The sequence below is a fragment of the Ctenopharyngodon idella genome, chromosome 8, assembly GCF_019924925.1.
Source record: "Ctenopharyngodon idella isolate HZGC_01 chromosome 8, HZGC01, whole genome shotgun sequence".
Classification (NCBI taxonomy): domain Eukaryota; kingdom Metazoa; phylum Chordata; class Actinopteri; order Cypriniformes; family Xenocyprididae; genus Ctenopharyngodon; species Ctenopharyngodon idella.
Window position 1 is genome coordinate 17,830,146 of NC_067227.1, and position 25,820 is coordinate 17,855,965.

Sequence of the window (25,820 nt, forward strand, 5' to 3'; positions counted from 1 at the left end):
TATATAAAAAGAACAAAGAAGCAAATTACAAATAGTAAATTAAAAAAAAAATCCTTTTTCAGATACAGTAGGTTTATTTAACATGTATACATTTATTTAACATCTTTTGTTTTTTAATTAACATTAATGACAGACAGGTATTTAATTGGGCTGCTGAATGCATGGACGTAATATACTGACACATATCCAGTTTTTACCCACCTGTTTATGTCCACTTAAGCCATAAATGGCTGTATTCACGCAATAGCCTACTCCACACGATGGACATTTTGACATCTGTGTGTGCGTGTATTTCAAGGAGAACTGATCGCGCTCGCGAGAGAGCGCTTCTGTTGTGTGTCATTCAGCGTGATTCCGCCTATCCCGCCTTCACTAACATCAAGTTAATCGATAAAGAATTGTGATTGAATTGTAATTTTATGATACGACGAGCTTGGCTACCTTTCATTTGGCTGTAGGCTGAAATTATATTCAACCAAGTACGGGACTTGCTACTGTCAATACATACACGACACACTGCTGTGAGCAAGTAAGACATGCTGCTGCTGTACAATATAGCGTACATGAATTACCCGTAGTGGATCTATACAGATGGAGCTGGGGAAGGTGGAGGGTTTCTGAAAGCGTACTGCACTGCTAAGGCAAATGCTACTCATGTATTTGAAGATTGAGCATGCAAGCTCATTGGCTACTAATACAGCAGGAACCAATCATCTGTGTCCTATAGATAATGATGTGATTACGAGCAGTTGAGTTGACGTACTAGCCTGCGCATCTAGAGTTTCATGACAGAACTTTGTGTATATATATATATATATATATATATATAATTTTTTTTTCCAAAAAAAAGATTCATCAAGTATGTTTTAAATTAATCAAATTGACATTAAAGACATTTATAATGTTATAAAAGGTTGTTTAATGATGTACTGTTAAACTTTATATTCTTCAGAGAACCCTGAAAAAGGTGTATCATGGTTTATTCATTAAATTTCATATTTGAAAACACCAATGAAATCTGACAACAGTCTCATACAGCTTGTTTCTTATGTTCAAATAGCATTTAAAACAGCTTGTTTTTCATGCTAGACCAGCCGATGCGCATGCGCAGTCATGTGTGCGAGTCTGTTTCTATAGCAACTGGAGCTTCTAATGGCAGCTGCAGATACGCAACGACTTTACTAATCAACGATTGTCTCTTTCACTTAGAAGGCGGGGCTTATCCGCCATATTGGGTGATGCACATTCTCCCATTCATAAGTAATAGGAGTGCACCGTCCTATATATAAAGTCTTTGCTAAAGATGATGATACACAGGGCAACTTTTTAAGCAATGTTGCCGGGCAGTTTTACCATATGATGTTGCTTGGGCACATTCCCATTGAGAATGGGCAACACATTTCGATCTAAAGTATCCAGATAAATATTTGTTGCCCATTCTCAATGAATGGGAAAGTGTCCAAGCAACATCTCTTGACAACATTGCCCTGCGACATTGCTCAAAAAGTCGTCCCGTGTATCATCACCTTAATAAGAAATATTTCTTGTGCACCAAATCAGCATATTAGAATGATTGCTGAAGGATCATGTGACACTGAAGACTGGAGTAATGGCTGCTAAAAAGTAAGCTTTACCATCATAGAAATAAATTACATTTGAAAATATATTCAAACAGAAAACTGTTAGCCTATTTTAATTGTAATAATATTTCACAATGGTGTTTTTACTGTATTTTTGATCAAATAACATCAAATAACTTAACTTATCTCAGGGTTGACTTATCAAAAAGTTATCAAATAACCTTTGAACGATAGTGTATATAATTTAAAGCAGAGTGGTCAGTGGTGTGTGTTTTGTGCATGATAATTAATGTATTCAGTGAATTTGAGATGTCTTAGTTTGTTTAAGACTTAACCTGCTGTGAAATGTTGACATACTCTATATTAGATTTGTTATCTGAGAAGGACAGTGCTTTGTGTGTGTGTGTGTGAGAGAGAGATGAAAGAGAGAGAGAAAGAGTGAGAGCGGAGTATCTCAGTGCCTGGGGAAGACACCATGAGATTTTCCTGTCGATGTTTAACTCTGTGAATGCTCTCTCCTGCTGCTCGCTGCACCAGCCAGTAATCAATTAGTTCCACTACGCAACTGCTGACAGAATCAGCTCGAAGCCCCCAAAAGATCAACCTGATACTGATCACTCACACACACACACACACACACACACACACACACACACACACACACACACACACACACACACAAGTGCGTGGTAAAGTACATACAAGTTATATATTATTAATGTATCTGTCTACACTAGAGCGAAGAACATGATTAACTTTCTACGCGGACATGGTTCCTCCCGAGAGTTATGTATTCATCTATTACATATTTATATATCCTTTCTCACTTTCTATCTTTTTATCTTTCTCTTTCTTTGTCTCTTAATCACATACAGACACACGACCATTTAGACAAAAATGAGAATAAACGCAATCCTTAAGGCAAACGGCCCAGTCGGCTCTAATACAAGACCTCTCCCTCCTTCCCTTTACATGCACTTCATTACCAGTAAGCAAAAATCTAAAAGGCAGGCCAGATGCCAACAAGCATGTGCATGTTATTAATGGTTTGTTTAAAAAGTTGGTGGTGTGCCACTGTGTAGAAAGCCTACTGATGTAAGAAAAAGTTTAAGAGAAAGAGGAAAGGAATAAATTTTCTGTGCTGTATCTACAGCATGTCACTGCAATTCCAACACACCCTGTAAACTCTGGTTTGCATTTATTTAGTCTTAACTATTTTCTCATTGATCACGCAAACACAGATGTGATTATAAGCTAAATGATTTAAAGATCATAGGGTTTGTAGGAAACATGCATCAGTTGAACAGAACTATATCTTTATCAGGTGTGTCTGTGTGTTGTAGGAAGCCTATAATACCTGGAGAAAGCATTCATTAGCATTCCCATTCATCTTAATGGAGAAAGATGATTTGTCAGCAGATGGTGAATTTACAACATTCTATAACTGGCCTGCTCTAACCAGACAAACCGTGAGCTCTTGCTTGTAACTACGTCATGTGTTCTGACACCAACACTACATTTTTAGTTCTGTTACACATTTACTGGCATTCGTACAGCCTCTTACTGTCACTCTGGAGGATGACCGCAACTGTTTGTGTGTTAGAGAGGGAGTTCTTGCCAACTCAAACCTCTGTGTAGTATCATTTTGTCACATTTGATGCCATTAAACTGGTGATTGTGAACTGTTATTTTAACAGAAAAGAGTATTTAGACATCAATGGGGGAGAGCCCAGACCACCTGTGTAATTTGCTCCATACCCTGTGAGTGTGTACTGTGTAGTATATGTGTATGTGAGACATACACTTTCACTTAGGAGGAGGTGGTATTTACAGCACGTAAAATTTGGTAACATTTCTCGCCCTCTTCCTTTCTGTTCTTCCATAATGCAGACGGAACGCCATACTAATATACTCTGACAGTGGGACAACCCACACTTGCGGTCTTGACCACTTGAGAGCATGTGCACGTGGCAGGAAGTGAGTGCACAAGACTTTCCCTAGATAAATGCCAAAGCTCAGTGCCCTTAACACACACTAAATTCACACTCTCTAAAGGCACTTCAGAGCTTTATTTGAGGCTAAGCATATCCCATCATTGACCATATTCACAAGATGTCAAGAATAAATATTTTTGTAAAATGATTGCAACTGGCTTTAGAGGAACCACAATTAAAGTGCCAAGTATTAAAAAATCTATATGTGTAAACACTGTTTGTTTTGTGATGTAGATTCAGTAGCGGTGTTGATAGTAGAACATTCTGATTATTGTCAGTAGTAACTAAATAAATGGATTAAATATTTTGTTTTTGTTTAATATATTTTTATGGTTAGTAATTGGATTGCCTTTATTCCACCACTAAAAAGGCTGTGTAAATTCTCTTTCTCAGAAGTATTAAAGGTGCAATATGTAATATTTTTGCAGTAAAATATCCAAAAACCACTAGGCCAGTGTTATATATTTTGTTCACTTGAGTACTTACAATATCCCAAATGTTTCCAACTATTTGTAAATCGTGAGAAAATTGCAGTTTTAACTAAGGCTCCGGGACGTGTGAGGAGCCGCCTGTCAATTGCGTCATACCCGCGTTAACCCTCGGTCTGCCTCGGTTTCCGGTTTTGTTTTGTAGAAACCATGGAAACACCAAAGACGCTTTAATATATTACACTTTTTAATAGACAAGGCAACAACTGTTTTGATATATTTATAGACAGAAAACTAATTGTTGTTATATAGCTCAACACGTTTAGTCTTATTGTTTAAATCTAATTTTCTTGATTTTTTGCGAGTACCATGCTTTACCATCCCTCAGAGAAAAACACTATTTTGTCAAGTAGCTAACATAGCATAATCAGATACAGCTTTATTTTTAGTAACAGTAATACAGAATTTTCTCCATCATACAATACGTTTTAAAATTAATCGCATGCCATTTATCAACACAAGCCATCCAACATTTAATATGATATTCTAAATCGACCTAGCTTACTGCAGTGTGTCTCAAACAAGTGTCTCACAGCAGCCACCAGGCGAACGCACAGAGTAACGTTATAATTTTCAACACTCTCAAATGTATGATAAACAGATCTGCGTTACCTCATACTCATGACCGGAAAAGCGGAAGCGGCGCCAGTGACTGTGGCATAATAAAAGTTCCGCTGCTCGTGAGGCGTGTGTTGCGCAATCGCTCCAGCGACCTCGTTCAGCTCCCACAACACTCGGTCCTGCTCTGCTTCATGCTACAATAACGTTAATAATCGCATCCATGAACATGATTTCTTCCCGAGTCCTATCCCTATTCTTTTGCACCGTCCGTTGAGGAGAAGACCACATGTCCCAAGATTCCGTGCTCAAACTTGGCGTCATAAAGCTACGCCTTTGTTTTGAATAGGCCTCTAGTGAACTCTAGTGGACAAAATTTTTACATATTGCACCTTTAAATGATTCCCATCTCTACTAAAGCCCTGTTCACCCCTGGTATTAAGGAGCATTTATGTCAATCCAGTCACAAGTGGATGATGCAAAATACAGGTGTAAATGATGTCTAAAATGTTTTGAGCGAGTCCACTTTCGACCACTTCCAGAGGTAGTCGAAACGCATTTGACCGGATTGCTTTCGTAGTGTAAACTCTCATGTGGTCAAATGCGTTTGGACAACCACAAAAGACCGCCTGCTCTCTGACTACTGACCTAATGCATAAACATTATGCGAAGCGCACTAGCCGGGCGGGATTTAAACTGTCGGCTGAAGACCTAAGTTTGGTTTGAAGACGGAAAACATACCAAGCACAGTGTTCTCTTACTATTCCTGATTTCCACAGCAATTATCATGGTCTTGTGTCTATCAGAGCAGAAACGAAAGCTGCTGCAATCTGTATGTTTTCAGTTGTCTCCTTCTTTGTTCATATGTAAATTGTGTGAGCTTATTTAGACTATTAGATCAAAAGACCTGAAAAAGACCATACATTTACCCACCCATAGACCTTCCCCTCGAAGAAATCAGGACGGAAGTGGTGGAAAGTGGACAAAAGAGACGGATTAAAACACTAGGCGTAAACGGGAATGTATCTTCCTCAACTACTTGTGATCCAATTGACCAAAACACATCTTAATACCAAGTGTAAACAGGCCCTAAGATATATTGTAAGAGAGAAAGGGAAAAGACTTCAAATTTCTTTGGATGTATGTGTCTTTGTTATATTTAATTGTCTTCACATGTGTTTATGGGGAACACAGGGTTGATTCATGACTTATTGAGATCATCTGCCACCATTGTACTCTTGAGTAGAGCACTAAACCGCAGGTTACCTCAGGGACTCGCTGCAATTACCGTTCCTGGATGGGATGAAACACTCCTGTTAAATGACAAATAACCAGTGATCTGTGACTCTGTATATGTGCTCTTTTGTACAGTATGTAGGAAAGAGAGTGTCTGCGTCAGTATTTCACTGTTTAGACTCTGTTCTGGAAACCAAAACCCTTAAAAGCTTTTATATCACATTGTGAAACTTGCACACAAGATTACTCTAATAAAGAAAGAGCAAAACTCTTTCTCCTTTGTTCAGCTTGTGAGTTTATTTGAGGTTTATATCAAAATACCTCACACAATGTCAAACCCCAGAACTGTGTGTTTGTGTTTGAATATATTTTTTTGACATCTTTGCCAGTGATTGTTAAAAACCAAAATGTCTTTTGGTAAACTCCTTAAATGGCTGAGAGAGAGTTTTAATTGATTTATATAGAGGAGTGTTGTAGTTGTTGTTGTTGTTGCATGTGTATGTGTTTTTACTATTGTGGTTTAACATTTGGCTTTGTTGTTTGGCTTCTGTTTGTGCTCTTTTCAGCAGCTCCCCATTAGCGGCTTTAGACGCGTGCCACCCTCTCAACAAGCCTTCATTCCTCCTTCAGCTGCTCTTTCTCTACTCCTCTTTTCTGTCCAACCGCACATTATATGAGGGGAATGTGGAGGGAGTGTAGAGCTGTACTTCAGGATAATAGAGAAAGAAAGCAAGAGAATGTGTGTGTATTTGGTTCAGGTATTCCCTGCGTTATGGGGACAAAATGTCCCCACTAAAAAAGCCAATATTTTTGGTCCCCATGTGGAAAACAGCTTATAAATCAAAGTGCAGAAAGTTTTCTGTGATGGGTAGGTTTAGGGGTAGGGGATAGAATATACAGTTTGTACAGTATAAAAATCATTATGTGTGTGTGTGTGTTTGTGTGTGTGTGGTACTTCTCTTGAGTTTAAAATGAGCAAAATATGACAAAACCACCCACTAGTGGCATTTGGGGGATATTCTTATCTGGGAAATCAATTAAAAAGGAAAACATTTTTATTAAATTCTAAAAGTTTTCTTTCAGAGTTTGGGTTTGGGTTAATCTGTAGTAATTATAATTAGCTTTCTATAAAACAATAGAAGTCTATAGCATGTCCTCATTTAGGTTATACATACAGACACACACACACACACACACTAGGTCCTTCTGTTCTGGATTTAAGATGAGTGTCATCTTTCTGCACTTCATCACCATTCTCTCCTCATAAAGTCAGTCTTACTTTGACCAGGAGAGACAGATTTATTGTCATTTTTCAGTTTAAATGTAGTGTTCATTGTCATGTCATTGATAATTCATATCTCTTTCTCTTTCTCCCTTTCCCACAGATCTGTTGGCCACAAACCGTACCTCCATTTTCAGTGGTTTCCATGGGGATCTGCACTTGTCGGCTGTGTTTTTGGATGAATATCATGACAGGCTTTTCCTGGGAGGGAAGGATGTTCTCTACTCACTGAGACTGGATCACACACATGATGCTAAAGAGGTAGCAGACACACTATCATTGCGATAAGGTTGAGATAATAAGCTGTCACAATGAACACAAGTGTAAGAGCCCAGAAAAAGTGCAAGTGATGGTATAGCTGTGTGAGGGTATGTTAGTGAGAGGTGTCATGTTATTCAGTCTGCTCTACTGGAGACTATTATCTACAGACATAGATAAAATCAGGAGACACTTACATGTGCTGACACATTTTACACATGATTAGTAAGGGGCGTGTAAAGGCTGGTTCTTGTATGATGCAGTCTTGCGTTTAAATTTAGAAAAAATGTAGAAGAAAAGAAAAGAAGCGGATTTGTTTTAACTTGACAAGGAGTTTCAAAAACAGCAAGATGCATCCTACTAGTCAAAGACATCCACTGAGAGTTGGTATACATAGAAAAACATTTAACTTAGTGCATAGCACAGTAATTAACTAGGAAACTTAAAAATGGCACTTCATAACAAAAAGGTTGCCGACCCCTGATTAAGATTGTTATACATATTATAAAAAGTTTATTAAAAACTCCAAGGGAAATGTTAGAGAGCTCAGGTCTTCTTTCACAGAAAGCAAGCCAAATATGTTTAGCATTATCAAAAAATGTTTACTTTCTCACTCAAATATATCAAAATATACACTTATGAAAGTTTGTTTGGTGATACTATAATCTAATGTAATACAATCTTAATGTAATACACATTAAAACAGAATTTCTTTGTGTTTTGTTTCCTTTAGAACTCTTTTCTCTATGTTTTTAAAAATCACACAGAAACAGCCATCCACAAACACATTAAAGTCATATAAACTGACCTCACTTGTGATAAAAACTTATTTAGACCACACTTAGACATATAAACACATAAATGGTCTTGCTTGATTTTACAAGATCAGTGTTTGGTCTCCTTTTTCGTGTTATTGTCACAGTTTTGTGGTGTAGTTTATACAATAAAGTTGTGAGTTATGAGAAGTATTGAACTAAATGGACTGTAAAAGCAGAAGTGCTTTAGTACTGCTTGTCTCGAGGGGTTGGCAGTTTTTTTCACTATGCAATTAACTTTGTATATGTGTGTGTGGCTGAGCTTAATTAAAGCTTCTGTTCATGTGAATATGTTTTGACTCAAGTCACTGGAGCCTCAATTTGTATGTAATCTCCAAAGAACATATCATTGTGTGTGGCCTTGTTAAATGATATGAACAGGAAGAGGAAGCGCATTGCCATGGTGACAGACACATGGGAGTGGCTCCCACCTCTGAGGTTATGACCCCTTGACCTTTGACCAAAGGACAAGCATGTTCTGCCTTGTTAGACCCTAATGCACTCTGTAAGGCCACTGTACTACCACTGGCCAATGTGTTTTCACATTACATTCAATACTGTGAATTTAAATACAAAAATTAAGCTACAGCTGAAATTTTCTTTTCAGTAACAAGGTGCAAAAAAAGATATTGGCCTTTTTTAGCCAGAAAACAAAATGAGGATGTCTGGATGTGTTAATTTACGTATAAAACATTGTTTTGCAGATGCCATCAGTAAAGCTTCCCAGTCGAAGTGGAGAGTGCCACAGGAATCAAGCAATGATTCATGATGTTGTTCTTTAAGCGGAAAAATTACTCAACCCTGATCAGACTTCCTTTTTCCCTCTTGGGCATGTATTTACTGTTTATCTCGAATCACCTGCAGCCTTCATCATGGCTGATCTCAGTTCAGTATGAGAAATCATTCACTCATTCTTTTCAGAGAATTGTCAGGTCCAGGATCAGTTGTCTATAAATCTTAGCTGCAGTGTTTCTCTCATGGCTAATGGAGAATGGTTAATCCTAAACATGGTGTATCCGGAGCAAATTAAAGGGTGAATGAGTGAGCCAGGACCCTTTCCTTCACATAATGTACTATAGTACAGTTATGATTTATGATTAATAATGACCTTTTAGGTCGATATGACCCAATGACGGTCACATTTGGACTATTTTTAGTCTAGTACAAAAGTGTCCTGAAAAATAAAGGTGATGACTAATTAAGGAAACAGGAAATACCTTTATGCACAGGAAGGATGCTGGGTAACGTAGTTGATTGCAAGTTCCGGATTTAGACAATGTCAAAATGTGTAAGAGCTTGAAAGGATAAATAAAAACTAATGACTCACTAATGATTTAATCATACGAAAGCATAAACAGCTGGTTTGAAGAGCAACATTGTTTGAATGATATCTAAACTTTTACAAGCAGTAGAATGACTTTGTAACTGTGTGATGCAAAGAGGTTAATCAGTCAACAAATTACATTTTACGCATTTGACAGACATATCCACAGTGACTTAAATTGCATTCAAAGTGTACATCAGTTCACTGGGAATTTAACCCATGACTTTAGCATTGCTTTCTACATTCTCCAGGTTTGAGCCACAGGATCACTATTTAACATTTCTCTGTTTTATTTGAATATATTTTTGTTATTTGTGACTGATGTATACTGGGTATACATTTGCTTCACTACTCTATTGAAGAAACTGATATATCTAATCACACAAATTGCTAATTAAAATTGCATTATATTCTGTTTTGATAAAGGAGATGTTTGCAGATCTGTATAAACAAACCCAAAACTCTGTGTGAGGTCTGAACGTGACAGTCGTTGTGTGCCAGACTGCTCTTTGACATATGAGAAATTAATGTGTCAGGATGTGCAATCACTGTATATATATTTGGATAGAGGACCCAGCAGATGGAATTATGTTTATTTCTCAATCATTCATAACATCAGAATACATTTTTGTGACTTTCACACTCTCAGATTTATTGTTTTCATAACTCTACCTTTATTGTTGACACTCATGGGAGCAGCAAAAAAAAAAAAAAAAAAAAAAATGTTTTTGTCACACACCCACCCTCAGAGACACACTCACTTTACCCCACATAATGAGCAGAGTCAAATATAATAAGCCATTTGTAATTTGGTTTCCCAGAAGAGTGTAAACACTGGCACTGTGGAACTTTCAAAACATTACAATTGAGAGTACAGACACAGCAACATCAGCTCAACCAATGGCTTAAGAATGTCTGTTTGTATGATCAATGGCAGTTTAATGGTGTTCAGGAAACAGCCATTATTTTTGCAATTACATTTGATGCTGCAAGTGGCACAGAAGTTACTTAAGAATTACATGGAAATTGTGATCATCGTTTCTCTTCTATTGTGACAAATATTCAAGTAAAACAGCTTCTGGAACAAGAAAAAATATAGGGCGGGACTTGATTTTGTTTATCCAGTGATTGATTGAATCATTGGATCATTGTTGGAAAATAACAATCGTCCATTTTGATTCATGGTGTCTTTAACTGGTGTCTGATTTTGTAATTGTTTGGATCTTTAGAGGTTTAAATAGTCTTAACAAGTAAATGAGTCTCTGTGCTAAGTGTGTGTTTAATTTATAAGATGATAAAATTAATCTGTTTTTCTTTTTATCTCCAGATCCATTGGCCTTCGTTGCCTGGGAACCGTGAAGACTGTATTCTCAAAGGGAAAGATCCTGAAGTGAGTGAATAACTGGTTCTGGTTCTGAATTCACTAAGAACATCAACAAACTCATAGGTCGGGTCAGTGGTGCGTCACAGTTTCCAGAGTTTTTTTTTTTTTTGGAAGCTGGCATACTTTAGATGTCAGGTTATTTAGTGAATATCCTAAATCCAGCAGATGACAGTAAAAATCATCAAATGTATGTTTGTTTTGGAATGTTTGGTTAGTGTGATTCTCAAACTTATTTCATGTGGTTCAATCTGGACTGGAGTTTCAAATGAAAACATCTGTCCATCCTCAGCTATACTCTGAGTGTGCTGCAGTTGGCTTGATGACTGGAGAGCAGAAGCCAAACGCCCATAAATGAGATTTGATCCACTAACTTATTGTTGTCTTGCTTCCAACCAAGTGTGTGTGTGTGACTCATGAGTTTCTTAAACCTAATGACCGAAGAAGGCTGTCCCAATACACAGAACCTAGTTATTCTCTCATTTTTTTAATCTCCTCTTTGCTTTCTCTTTCTATTTCTGTTTCTTGTTGTTTTTCTTCTCATTTAGCCTCTCCTTTTTTTCTTTCAGCACCATGAATAGGTTAATTATGTTCCAAGTTAAAGCTTTCCTGTCCTCTGTCCCCAATGGTGGAAAGTCTTCAACACACACACATGCACACACATAGGGATATACACTGCATCTGCTAGTGTTTAGCATGTTTCACTCGTAAAAGTGGAAATGTGAGGTGCCTCCATGGTTACATGCTCTGGTGACTGTCCCAGCAGTATTGTTTGATGTGACAGGTGAGTGTGATTTCACAGCGGTGTTTTAATGACTCTGTTCATTGTGTGAGTATGTGTTAGGGAATTGAACAGGATATTTGTTTTTCATGTATGCTCTAGCTGGTGTAACACTGAAAAAAACATATATGAACTGAGTTTTATGTAACACAGAACACAGCTCACACAAAAAATGTCACAAAAAGTGGCTGGTGTCACTTTACTTGAATATGGGACATTTTAGTTTTTTGGTTTTTTTAACATTAGAAGTACAAATCTCCTTTTATATGAGACCTATCAGATATTTTAGATACACTAATGTAAATAGGTTAATAAATTAAATAAATAATAGATTAAACACATCAAACCTCAGAAGTCTTGGCCTTCTTTACTGTATCCAACAATTACAATCATACAACAAAGGCTTAATTTAGACATAATCTGTTAATTTGATATTCAGTTAAATATTTTAACTAATTTTAAATGACCAAAATCATTTATTTATATATTTATTTATTTATTATGTATTTGAACATGTACATTTAATTAAATATTTATTGCTAAAATACAATTTCACAAATCAGTGTTTTATCACATATCAGGTTTGTCCCAAATATTGGTAACAGGGCTACAAAAATTGCAAACCTCATTGAAAATGAATGGAAAATTAAACACCTCATTAAATATTAAGTTTGACCTCCTGATATTGTCATTAATAAGCATTAATAAGTTAAGCACCTGAACATTTGAAAAAGTACTTAATAAAAACAATATATACTATATATAAATACAGCTCTGGAAAAAATTAAGAGACCACAACAAAATTGGCAGTTTCTCTGGATTTGCTATTTATATGTATATGTTTAAGTAAAATTAACATTTTTGTTTTATTCTATAAACTACTGACAACAATTCTTCCCAATTTCAAGTAAAAACATTTAGAGCATTTATTAGCAAAAAATGACAACTGGTCAAAATGACAAAAAGATGCATGTTTTCAGACCTTGAATAATGCAAAGAAAACAAGTTTATATTCATTTTTAAACAAAACAACAACACAATACTAATGTTTTAACTTAGGGAGAGTTCATAAATCAACATTTGGTTGATTGAAAATCACAGCTTTCATATGTCTTGGTATGCTCTCTACCAGTCTTTCACATTGCTGTTGGGTGACTTTTTGCCACTCCTGGTGCAACAAGCAGCTCGGCTTCGTTTGATGGCTTGTGACCTTCCATAAGCTTCAGGTTCTGTTTTATGCCCTGTTTATGCACAGTGACTGGTACATTGCTGCTTTGGATCTCTCTTGCTCTCTCAGTTCTGCTAGTTAACATCTGGTCGCAGTTTGAGCATCTGCCTGCATCTTTTATGACCCTTGACCTTGTTCATTTATGCTCCACTGATTTCACAGTCAATGAGGCTGCATACAGGTGGCCATAGTTAGAGTGTGTACATGTTGATAGTGTGTGTTTGTATGTGTGTGTGACGTCTTCCTTTTTCTGAACCTTTCAGTAATTGAAACTTAAGAGCTTCTTTCCCATGTTGAAAGCTCTGATTGGTCTTCAGTGGCCAAGTTTAAGTAGGGATTATTTTCTTGATATTTTTTTGCACTTTTTCTCTGATCCATTAAAATTGGCTGATTCCTGTAACTCTCCATTCAAGCACTCCAGGGAAATATCAGTCAAACTAACACATACCAAAACCCTTTATGAGCATGAACTGCACATGCTGAGTTTAACCTGGTTGTCCAAGGTAAAATACATGTGTTTGTATGTTTGCGTAAGTAATTGTGCTGTAATGATCCAAATTGTAGCCTCATTTGCTACCAAAACTCCCAAATTTTTAATATGACCTCTATTTTTGTGTGTGTGTTTTTGGAACAGACGGAGTGTGCAAACTTTGTACGTTTACTGCAGCCATTTAACCGCACTCATCTGCTGGCCTGTGGAACTGGAGCTTTCCAACCCGTGTGTGCGTATGTGAACGTCGGACACCGTGGAGAGGTAACATACGCACTAACACTCCCTCCTACTACTTCACACCTAGTGTGTTTGTGTATGCACATCAGGAGGATCTAATTTGCTTATGTATATCAGAGACCAAATTGTTTAAGGTCAGAGGTCACCCACCAACAGACTGACCCTAAAGGTCAAGACTAGATCATGAGAGAAGATAGCAAGCAAAAACACACGCACACTAATTCAGAGGATTCAGAGCAGAGGATAGAAAAGAGAGATGGGTTATACAGTCATATGTATATTCTGGCATTGGACAGAATACAGAGTGATCTGCTTTTACTTCCTTCCTTGGAGGTGTTTGAACTGATGTGTCACCGCACTGCGGCATAAATGTCTGACAAATAGACAATACTACATTGTGTAACTGAACTGGCACAGTTCACCAGAGGTTTAATCTTTTTTTGGCATTACTGGACTCACCCATTCAGTGTATGACATCATTGACAGTAAAAACTACTCCTCTACTATTACACTTTAGATGAAAACTCATTTACACTTTTTTTTCGATAGTCCACTGCAAACATTCTACTAACTATAAGTAACTTTGCAACTACATGTCAACTAACTCTCATTAAAGTATTAGTAGTCTGTTAGGTTAGGGCTAGGGTTAGTAGAATAAGTTGATATGTACTTGAAAAGTTACTTATAGTCAGTAAATGTCTGTTGGGGGAGAAAATAAAGCATTAGCAGATATTAAGCAGTCAGTCTACTAATACTCTAATGGCTGGTAGCTGACATGTAGTTGCAAAGTTACTTATAGTTAGAATGTCTAAAGTGGACTATCGAAAAAAAATGTTACCAAAATCTCTTATATGATACAGCCTAGAAACTCAAATTTGATATTGTTTAAATTTGCAATCAGAGCATCTGCCGCAAAAAAAGTTAAAACTAGTTAAAACTCTAATGTAGATAATTTAGTTGAAAAAATACTGACAAACATCAGTATTTCACTAAAGAAGACATGGGTATTTATTCACCAAAACTTGAATCAGGAATCAGTAAATCATTTATTTGAACTGGTTCATATGAATGTAAACTCAAACTAACCATTTCCCAGTTCTACTTGCAGTAAGAGAGAGAAAAAAAGGTTGTGTATGAAAGCACAATCATTGCCTCAGCTCTTTTGGCTGTAAAGATAGACCATGACAAGAATAACAATGATGTAGTGTTGTATTATGCTTCTCTGGTACTTGTTTGAAAAAGTAGTTTGTTGCTTGAAAAGCTCTGCTATTACGAATATAGCTAAAATACTGTCAGGTTACTGATAAATGTGGGAAGTAAAAGTGAAAAAAGTGAAAAAGTTAGTTGCATTGCTCACTTTAGTTAGTAACTTACTCCCTAACATCGAGTAATTTCTGCTGAAAATTCAGCTTTATCGTCACAGGAATAAATATATTTAAATAGGAAACAGTTATTTTAAATCTTAATATTTCACAATATTACTGATCAAATAAATGCAGCCATGGTGATAAGAGACTTCCAGAAACATTAAAAAGTCCCTCCGACTTCTGAACTGTAGTGTACATCAGAAAATGTTTTTATAGTATTGTAGAATTGTTGTAATATTTTTAAAACATATAATCAAGTTTTGCTTATAATCAGTTCTCATATAATCAGGAAGTATTAACCCGATACTACAACACTGAATATATCTTTGGAAATATTAAAAGGGCCTTGGGGTCTCTAATACCCAAACAGAACATGAGGATTAATAATACATTACAGTATTGTAAAAATAAATAATAAATTTCTTGACAAGCAAGATAAATTCATGTGTGAACTGTAGTTTATTGTTGAGTTGTGAAATTGATGTGACTTCTTGTTGGCAGCATGTGTTCAGTTTGGACCATACCATGGTGCAGAATGGGAGAGGGAAATGTCCTCATGACCCCAAACTACCCTTTGCAAGCACCTTCACAGGTACAATGCCAGTGTGTTAAGTTTCTGTGTAAAAATTCATGCCATTACGAGTTTGAGTTGTGTGTTTGAGAATGTCAGAGCACGTTTGTGTGTGTGTGTATGTGTGTGTGTGTGTGTGTGTGTGTGTATTTTGGCTCTTGTGTGTGTAGGGTGGAGATTTCTGCTTGTCATTTGTCTCTGAGTTTATGGGCTTTTGTAGATTGAGTGCTCTGATGGGGGAAATTTGAGGAGCTCTTCAGGCCAGGTTTAGTGTTACGGGGGTCTTCTGTGTGTATGTTCATGGGTTTGTTACAGTCTTCTGGGGCATAGACACATCTCCCAGTGCGTATAGCGTGTGCCTTTACAAAACTGCACAATCTTGGCTTTCCCTGTGTATCATTTTGCCAGATGCAATGTTTTGGGACAGATTTTTAAGATTGCATATTAGTGAACTTGGAGATCTTTCACACACACTAACATACACACATTTCTGTCAGATAATTGATGGGCAACAGAGGCAATGTGTTCATACATAAAATATGTGTGTTCATACTTAAATTATAAACATAGTTAAGTTTAGTACGTACAGTAGTATTAAAAAACTGTGTGTGTGTGTGACTTTAAAAGGCTGTTGACTATATCAAGATTTATAGGTGTGTATGAATGTGTGTTATATAGCTGATAACATGATTGAATGAAAATTTTAACAGTGGGGCTTCCTGCAAAAAGATTGTGTTTTTTTTGTTTTTTTGTTTTGTTTTTTTTCTCTCATGAAGGAGATTGAGAATTCAGCTGTCTGCAATGACTTCCAATGCTCTTTCTCTCTCTGTCAGGTGGAGAGCTGTACACGGGTCTGACTGCTGATTTTTTGGGGAGAGACTCTGTGATTTTGAGAGGTTTAGGGACTCGCTCGCCCATGAGAACAGAGACAGATCAGAGAATTCTACACGGTATAAAAAGGCTTGATATTGATTTTAATATATACATTCATACTCTTATGTATTTTATAGCATTTTTCTGGTGGAAATGATGGTGATGGAAATTACATTTTAACATTTTTGGAATAAAATGTTTGACTCCTTTGTCTTACTAAGATTAATTTCATAGCTAGCACCATGTGTCCTAAATACACAAAATTAAATATTTTTGAATAATTATTCAATTGAAAAGCTTGATTGGAAATTAAACACTAAACTTATTAGTGGAAAAAAATTGTTCTGGAAATCAGTTTTAATATTGTTTACTAATAAAAAACTGTTAAAAATAATTGAAATTAATATGAAATAAAATATAAATATTAGATAAAAACTTACAATTCCAAATATTTAATAGTTCCAAATATTGCAATAGTTATTTCAGTCTTTATTTATTCATAATTATATTTTTAAAAAAAGTCTTTATTATTTTATTAGATATTTTCATATTTTAAATCCTGGGACTTTAAGTGCTCATCATTGATAAAACACTCAGTTACTCTTAAAATAATTTCTTAGTGATTTTTAAAATCTACATATTACAAACAGTCAGATAAGCATTATAATATTGTATGTGTGTGTGTGTGTGTGTGTGTGTGTGTGTGTGTGTGTGTTTGCAGAACCCAGGTTTGTTGCGGCCCACCTCATTCCTGACAGTGCAGACAGAGATGACGATAAAATTTATTTTTTCTTCACTGAAAGAGCAACAGAGACCGCAGAGCGAGATGATGAAGGAGCCATACACACACGCATTGGACGATTGTGTGCGGTGAGGCAAACCACAACAAGCACCATATACATACATCCAGGCACAAGTAGGCCAGTATACTGGAATGCTCTTGCCTTTTTGTCAACCCCATACATACAGCTGTTGGGAGGTTTGCATGCCTCTAAATCACACACACACTTGTTTGTCGTACACACACATACACACTAACACACAAGGGTCTGTAGAGTAAGGGGAGCAGTACAAATCTCTCTCTGTCATTCAGAGGTCAGTGTTCAAAGAGCTGGGGTCAATCGCACATTACTGTCACTTTGACTGCTATTCATTGTTCAGCTCTAGCACATTCCCAAATCACACACACACGCTTACACTGCAGAGAGGGTGATTATTTCCACATACTGTTTTGCTTTTTTTGGGATCCGTAACAATCCTTCTCTTACAGTGCCATAATCTCCATAACTGGGTGCTGCTGTGAGATATTTTGTGATATTCAACTGTTCTTGTTCCCACGGGAACAGTTACAACTGAATGTTTATATATAAACAGTGTTCAAATTACAGGGGTTTGGGGTGTGTGACCCCCTTAATTAAACCACTTCACCCGAAAAAGTCAAATGTGAACTGTCATAAACTCAATTTAATAAGGGCTTGTAGGAAAAAGCATGTATGGATGCACTGTTACACCTCTCGTATACTAGTTTCAATGCACTATGATTTGAAATGCACTAATTCTAATCTTGCATTCTACTTAGGATGGATAGTATACAAATTGAGACACAGGGATAGTTTGTTTTACCCAGAATTCAATGCCTCATCATTTATTGTTTATGTGATTTCAGAATGATGTGGGTGGGCAGAGGGTTTTGGTGAATAAGTGGAGCACATTTATTAAAGCCCGACTGGTGTGTTCTGTTCCTGGACCTCACGGCATCCAAACACACTTTCACCAGCTGGGTGAGACGATAAACAAACACACACCCTCAGCTTTTTATATACAATATTATATAAACTTGAGATCATTTTGATCTCTTACGCCCCTTGTGTGATGTGTTTGTTGTGCAGAGGATGTGTTTCTGTTAAGGACCAAAGATGAAACCAATCCAGAGATCTATGCAATATTCAGCACAATCAGGTCGGTCTCAAATCCAGACTGAAAACACATGATTATCTGTGCATTTCCTTTCTAAAGCACTGTGCTGTACTTTAGCTCACCAATTGCACTGTATTATTTCATTCAGTTTTCATCTTTGTATAAATGTTTTTATGCATTTTAAATTAAACTTTTATGTCTTTTATTATATGTCTATGTATATATATATATATATATAATATATACAGTGGGTACGGAAAGTATTCAGACCCCCTTAAATTTTTCACTCTTTGTTATATTGCAGCCATTTGCTAAAATCAAATGAAGGTGTAGAACCATCTCAAGGATGATCAGAAGAAATGGAGAGCACCTGAGTTAAATATATGAGTGCCACAGCAAAGGGTCTGAATACTTAGGACCATGTGATATTTCAGTTTTTCTTTTTTAATAAATCTGCAAAAATGTCAACAATTCTGTGTTTTTCTGTCAATATGGGGTGCTGTGTGTACATTAATGAGGAAAATAAATGAACTTAAATGATTTTAGCAAATGGCTGCAATATAAAAAGGGTGAAAAATTTAAGGGGGTCTGAATACTTTCCGTACCCACTGTATATATACACATCAATCTGGTGTTTTTTGTGTTTAACAGAACATTTTCTCTCTCTAGTAATGTGTTTCAGGGTTATGCAGTGTGTGTCTATAGTATGGCTGATATCCGTGAGGCATTTAATGGGCCATTTGCTCATAAAGAAGGACCAGACTATCAGTGGGGACCTTATGAAGGACGAGTCCCTTATCCACGACCAGGAGTTTGTCCCAGTAAAATCACGGCCCAGCCTGGCCGTGCCTTCCGTAGCACACTGGAGTTTCCAGATGCCGTTTTGCAATTTGCACGAACGCACCCACTAATGTGGCGCCCCATTTACCCCTCACAACGGCAACCACTGCTGCTCCGCACCGGCGCCCCCTACAGGCTCACACACATCACTGTTGATCGCACACAGGCTGAGGACGGATACTATGATGTCATGTTCATCGGCACTGGTAAGGAGGAGTGTCATCACTTTACTTAATACTCAAGTGTATTTGTAACCATGGTTGAATGATTGAATAACTGACCTTTCACCTCTTCAGATATTGGGACAGTGCTAAAGGTTATCGTACTAGAAAATGGTAACTCTCTCACCAGCGAGGAAATCACACTGGAGGAAATGCAGGTGTTCAAGGTCTGTGAGCTCAAAAGTTCCTATTATTATCAATGCTGAATTCTTTGATTAATTGAAAGTTCAAAAGAAGAGCATTTATTTGCAGAAATCATTTGTAGTAATATAAATGTCTTTACTGTCACTTTTGACCAATTTATTGCATCCTAGCTGAATAAAGTATTAATTTCTTAAAAAAAAAAAAAAATGACTGACCCCAAACTTACAGTGTATATGTGAGTACCTTTAGATCTGTTTCTCATTATATTTATCTCTGCAGGTACCCACTCCCATAACCTCCATGGACATATCTGTGAAGAGGGTAAGTTTATGCATTATGCACTGTTTCAGTAAATTAACGTAAGCGTAGTATCGTAAGCAGCGCCATAAATTCATTTTCCACAAAATTCCCAAAGAGGCTTTTACTTTGTGCAGAGAAATGGGACTCCACTTTGTGTGTATATGCTTTTTGGCTCCAAAGCAATAAAACATTCATGCAAAACAACCAGTTGCTTAGTTATTCATCATGAAGCAGGTGCTTAATATCCAAACCAACTGACAGTTCACTTACTTCATGGACAGCCCTGGAGCCACAGGAGTTCAAGAGAGTTCACCCAAAAATAAAAATTGTGTCATCATTTATTTAGCGTCAAATCATTCCAAACTGATTGATCCAAACCATCAAAGCAAACCAGACATATTTTTATTTATTTATTTATTTATTTTTAATTTTGTGGTATTCAAAAAATTATTCACGCTTAAACACATTCAACAAAAAGTGCCTAATTGCACCAGGTTTCAGGTCAACAATGCCAAATGGTGTTTTTTTCTTGAATTTTCCTTTTTTTTTAAATAACTACTTAAAAGTACACCATGTAACTTTTGGCCCTCTAGCAGTTAAAAAACAAAACTGCGTGCATTTTGCAGAAGAACATTGTTTCGGTTGTGCTTCGGCTTTGCGTGACTATGTGGATGAATATGACCCTTCACAATAGATAATGCTTTACAATGAACTCTGTTAGAGAGCTTCATACACTCACTTGTTGAGTAATAAAAACGTCTCAGGTTACGTATGTAACCATGGTTCCCTGAGAACAGGGAACGAGACTCTGCATTTGCAAACGCTATGGGGAACGTCACATGACTCGGTGTCTGAAAGCCAACTATCCAATAACTCCAATGCCTATTGGCCGGCGACAGCCTATGATGTCATACGGCGCGACCCGGAAGTATAAAAGGCGCGCCTGGGGAAGCAATCATTATCTGTCGTCTTGAGGGACTGTTCAGCAGGCAGCCCGAAGCATGGCAAGGAAACGCAGAGTCTCGTTCCCTGTTCTCAGGGAACCATGGTTACATACGTAACCTGAGATGTTCCCTTTCGAAAGGGAACTTCTACTCTGCGTTTGCAAACGCTATGGGGAACGATATACCCACGCCGCCATGCTTGAGGAGAGTGCCTGCCAAGAAATATGGCTGAGACAAAGGCTCCAGAGCAGTTAGAGAACTGCTTGGCAACTCCCCCTCGGGTCACACCAGGCTGTCAGTGACAGCATTCCCTTTGGCCAACAGCCCAAGCTGAACTTCAAGAAGGCCTTCCTCAGAGGTCCTACAGAAGCTGCTAAGGCGTCTGGAACCAGCTTTTCTGAAGAGAAAGCGATCCCTTTAAGGGAATGTGGCCAAGGAACCGAAGGGAACCTCAGCCAGTCACTAAAGGGGAACGAAGTCACCCCCAATGCCACCAGGGAGGCCGACCTGGTCTGTCACGAGACAAACTTAGTCTTGGCCAATCCTGTCTGAATACAGATCTTCTAAAACGCATTCTTCATAGAAGATAGTAAGTAAGAGTGACTGCAAAGAGGCAGAAACAAACTCAAACCCACGCGTAGAGACAGGCATCCTAGAGAGCAGAACTCAGCTAAGTGCTGTGAACCCTCGTATTGAGAGGAGTACAATCCACTCATCCTAGGATCTACTCAGTGCTTAATTAACGCACTGAGGAGGCTGTGCGCTAGAGAACCCTGATCCAGGGAGCACAAACCAGCCTGAGGCTGAATCTTAGAAGGAGGCCTAATTAAGTCCTACCACTATGATCAGCTTAGGGAGCTAAGCACTATTACAAACGTAACCCTAAAAGGGAAGTACGAAGCTCACCTAACAGGTAGACCATGCAGTGGGCACATACTCATGGAGGCCGAGGAGGGGCCTACAGCATGATAGTAGTTATGTGGAAACAGAAGTCTTATACAGAAAGTGGCCTGGTTTTAAGGGCCACCCTGAACACCTGTCTTGTTTTTCTGGGGTAGACAGACGACTTCAATGGCAGCATAAGAGGCTGCAAAGTGCCCGCATGACAATCCACCTAACACAATCCAAGGAGCAGTGCACTCAGTAAAAAGCACCTTTTACTCTTTAAAGCAAGAGGAGTGCAGCGTACGCCAACACGTATTAAGGAAGGCCTGGAGGAGCCTATAACCTCAACAGACACGTGGCATCAGCTCGTGGCAGTGTTTAGGTCCCAAGGACGATAAACAACCAGACAAAAAGGAGGTTGGATTTATCACTTAGGCCTCTGGCCAACGAAAGTGTATACCGATAATTCTCAAAGAGAAATACACCCAAACATACTCCAGTGTGTTCAAAAAAGGCGGCCCATAGGCCTAGCAACCTCTAATACACACGGCGTAAGTCTCGTGGCCGTTTCCAGGAGCACAAAAGATCCACCCTAGGCGCTAGGTGGCTCTTAGCTCAACTAGATTAGAATCAGACTCAGGGAGGCAGATGTAGGTTAAACCAACCTTCCGTAAGGTTTCACTACCATAATCAACCTGAGGGGCTAGCCACTCGGAATACTCGGTAAAAGCACCTTTTTACTCTCACAGCGAGAGGAGTACATGACTGAACTCCACATATTACACCGGAGGCCGAAGTAGGCCTGCCTTAGTAAACACGTGGCATCAGCAAGTGGCTACCATAACCATACCACCCAAAGGCCATATTAGAAGTTTCCAAGATGATTAATACATGAAAAACGCTGCCGAACATTGTGAACAGGCCTGTTAGGGCCTATCCGTCAACGATGGGGCGTGGCCGATGGTGGCATGGTTTCCCAGGCATCCTGCCATCATGTAAACTAAAAAAGGAGGCCTGAAGGGGCCTGCCAATTTAATAACACGTGGCTTCAGCTCGTGAATATATGGGAACCAAGCTACAGGGAACCAGCTCTAACCCAAATAGCTATGGGAAGCTAACTGCGACCTGCACTAGGCTACACATTCCAACAGGCAATGTACCCTAAATATTTGTGACTAAAGGGAACCAAACAAAACCAACATGGTCTAAGGGAGGCTAATACAAGCCTACTACCTCAAACAGACACGTGGCAGGGCCTGTGGCAGCGTAAATCTGTGAGAATATGTGAGCATATTATGATCAGTTAAACAGCATTGTAAAAGCAACTGCTAACTAGAAGGAGGCCGAGTATCATAAGGCCTACAATCCGAGTTATATGCAATATAGCTGTTAACAAGATCACCAAAAGGGAGCTACTAGATACCAACTTTCCTCAAAAAAGTGGCTCTAACTACCCTGAGTATGCAATCCAACGGGTGATGCACTCAGTGACACAAAAAACCTCTTAACTGGGGAATATAAGTCACCATATACTCAAATAGAGGCCACTTTACAGCAAAAGGGCCTGCTATTATGAGAGCAGGTGCTAACCTGTGGCAGCATAAATAAGCTCACATACAAATGTAGGGCAAAAGTCTAGAACTCAAAGTAACACAAACTTTGATATACATGCTGTCTTTGAAAGGAAAAACACTCTCTGTACAGATTCTCAGATCTGATCTAAGCCCTAGAGGACAGGAGCTAAAAACTAGCAACGTCAACTCAAATTTGATAAATACAAAACATCAAGTGGCTCAGAAGAAAATCATTTCCTTTAGCATGAAAGTTCTAGAAAGTGGGGCCTAGCACTCACCTGCATAACTTATCTACGCGAAGATAAGGGCCTACCACCTGAGAAACAGCATCAGGGGGTCAAAAACAGTCTACAACCTAGCTGTTAAACTCACAATTGCACCTACACAAGCAAGGGGATAATTGGGCATACGGCCTAAACAACTCCCTCGGGAGGAAGCCAGAACTAGGAACTACACATCCTGAAAGGATAGTAAATACATATGGGGTTACTTCATATACCACACATCACCTAGCTCTAGCCTGGCCGATAAGCTATAGGCCTATATACTACAACAGGCCTATAACAAAGCCTGATCTTCACTTCCAAGTCTCATGATGAGAGAAAAAAAGTGAAGCTCAAAGCTAAAATGTCAGGCGGCTGGTTAGGGCCGTCGTAGACATATAAACTGAAGTAATGAGTGCCAACTCAAACTATACTGAAAAATAGCCGAGAGGCTACTCATATATATAGAAAAAACTAAGCGGCAGCCATTTTGTGGCCTGCTCAGTCAGTCTCAACACTCCAGTTTTGCCCAAAAAAACCCTAAATAGTTCACATTTTACTGTTACATGTTCAGGAAATTATACAGGAACAACACAAGGTCAAACATTTAAATAATTAAATCAGACCTTGTCTTACCTTCCTGTGGCTCGAAGACCAAAGACTCCTCCTTCACTTATTTGAAATGGGAAGGATGAAATCCATGGTTCTAGAAGCCCAAAGAACCCTTTCACTATCAAGCCAGAAGGCGGGCCTTCAGAAAAATTTCATCATGGGCCCGGCCGTCAGCCTGACTGTTCAAAGGTGTCATCCTGAACATGCACAGTGATTAAAAACGCCCGGGAGGCCGAGGAAGAGGGGCGAAGGCAGATGTAGAATTACCTTCGCCAAGAAAGGGGATCAATCACCTCCCTTAAGTCCATCTTCCTCTTCCTCATATCCCGCCGCTTCTGCGACTTGCTCCGAGGTGGAGGAGGCGCTCGAGCGGCGACACTAGACTTCTGGCCCTGCCTCTGAGCCTCGGCTCGAGACGGGCCAGGGCCTCCCGGCTGTCTGGGCCCAGGATCGGACCTGAGCGGTATGCAATTTTTGTATGCTGCTGAGCGCGCCTTCGCCTCCCTGAACTTTCCGACAACCGTTTCAACGGAGCCGCCGAAAAGTTCAGTTGGCGAAACCGGGGCATTGAGGAGAGAGCCCTTCTCTTTCTCCCCGATGTCCGCCATGTTCAGCCACAGATGCCTCTCCGTGGCCACCATGGCCACCATCGATCCCAGAGAGCGAGATCTGTGGTGCGCCGCAGCTCAGCCACCGCATCAGGGGACAAACCCTGCCCCTGATCCAGGTCCTTCAGCAGGTCAGCCTGGTAGGCTTGCAACACCGACATAGTGTGCAAAGCCGCGCCAGCCTGACCTGCAGCAGCATATGCTCTGCCGTTCAGACGAGATGTCAGTTTAAGGGGTCTGGACGGCAGAACCAGAGCTTTCAGTGTCGGTGCCCTGCCCGTGACGAGATAGCTGGCAAACGTCTCGTCAATGGGCGGCAGCGACACATACCCATGCTGGCCTAATCCCTCCACATCAGCGAAATTCCCCCGCAGTTGTGGATGAATTCTGGCCGAGTATGGATTCTTCCATGCCTTCTTGATCTCTACGTGAAGATCTGGAAGGAATGGAAGGCTCACTGGAGTTATGGGGTTGTGGTCAGAAAGAAACCGTTCGTCTAAACTTCAAGATAATTAACAAATCACAGATTCTTCTTTTTATTGTATTTTACAAAAACTTTTCTGGAAATGGGGTTGTACATCATATCAAATCCCTCAGTTCTCGTCATCTCCTAAAAGCTAAGCCAATGTTTAGCGTTTGTTTAAAACATGATTCCCCAGATGTTTAAGATTTAGCATGCTCCATGTCAACCTTTCTCACTTGTTGTGACAACTAACCTATTGCCACACCATACATGCGTCAAAGTAACTTTTCTCTATTTATGAATATGACAAGACATGCATGGGCGAGTGATGTATGTACTCAATTTCCTATGAAACCATCCCGACAGGTCTAAAATATAAACACTTATAGTAGACTTACCATAGTGAATCACGGTAAGAAAAAAAAGTTTTGGAAGAAGGATTGATGATGTATTAACTCATTATTTAAATTTTGTTATTTTTGAAAAAAAGTTAAGTCAAAAAAGTTTTTTTTTATGCTTTTTGTAACTTTCATTCACTTTCATTGTATGGAAAAGAGCAGCCAGGACATTCTACTAAACATCT

At 38.7% G+C, this 25,820-nt stretch overlaps 1 protein-coding gene across 1 annotated transcript in view; it reads left to right on the forward strand.

The window, feature by feature from the left end:
• The window catches only part of sema3bl (sema domain, immunoglobulin domain (Ig), short basic domain, secreted, (semaphorin) 3bl), a 38,370-nt gene that overhangs the window by 6,627 nt on the left and 5,923 nt on the right, over nucleotides 1-25,820 (forward strand). Inside the window, exons 2-12 of the mRNA XM_051903765.1 lie at nucleotides 7,242-7,399; nucleotides 10,863-10,925; nucleotides 13,560-13,679; nucleotides 15,524-15,614; nucleotides 16,427-16,543; nucleotides 17,188-17,336; nucleotides 18,133-18,247; nucleotides 18,356-18,425; nucleotides 19,053-19,429; nucleotides 19,520-19,611; nucleotides 19,868-19,909. Of these exons, the coding sequence (XP_051759725.1) occupies nucleotides 7,242-7,399; nucleotides 10,863-10,925; nucleotides 13,560-13,679; nucleotides 15,524-15,614; nucleotides 16,427-16,543; nucleotides 17,188-17,336; nucleotides 18,133-18,247; nucleotides 18,356-18,425; nucleotides 19,053-19,429; nucleotides 19,520-19,611; nucleotides 19,868-19,909 (1,394 nt within the window). The remainder of the gene's footprint in view (nucleotides 1-7,241; nucleotides 7,400-10,862; nucleotides 10,926-13,559; nucleotides 13,680-15,523; nucleotides 15,615-16,426; nucleotides 16,544-17,187; nucleotides 17,337-18,132; nucleotides 18,248-18,355; nucleotides 18,426-19,052; nucleotides 19,430-19,519; nucleotides 19,612-19,867; nucleotides 19,910-25,820) is intronic.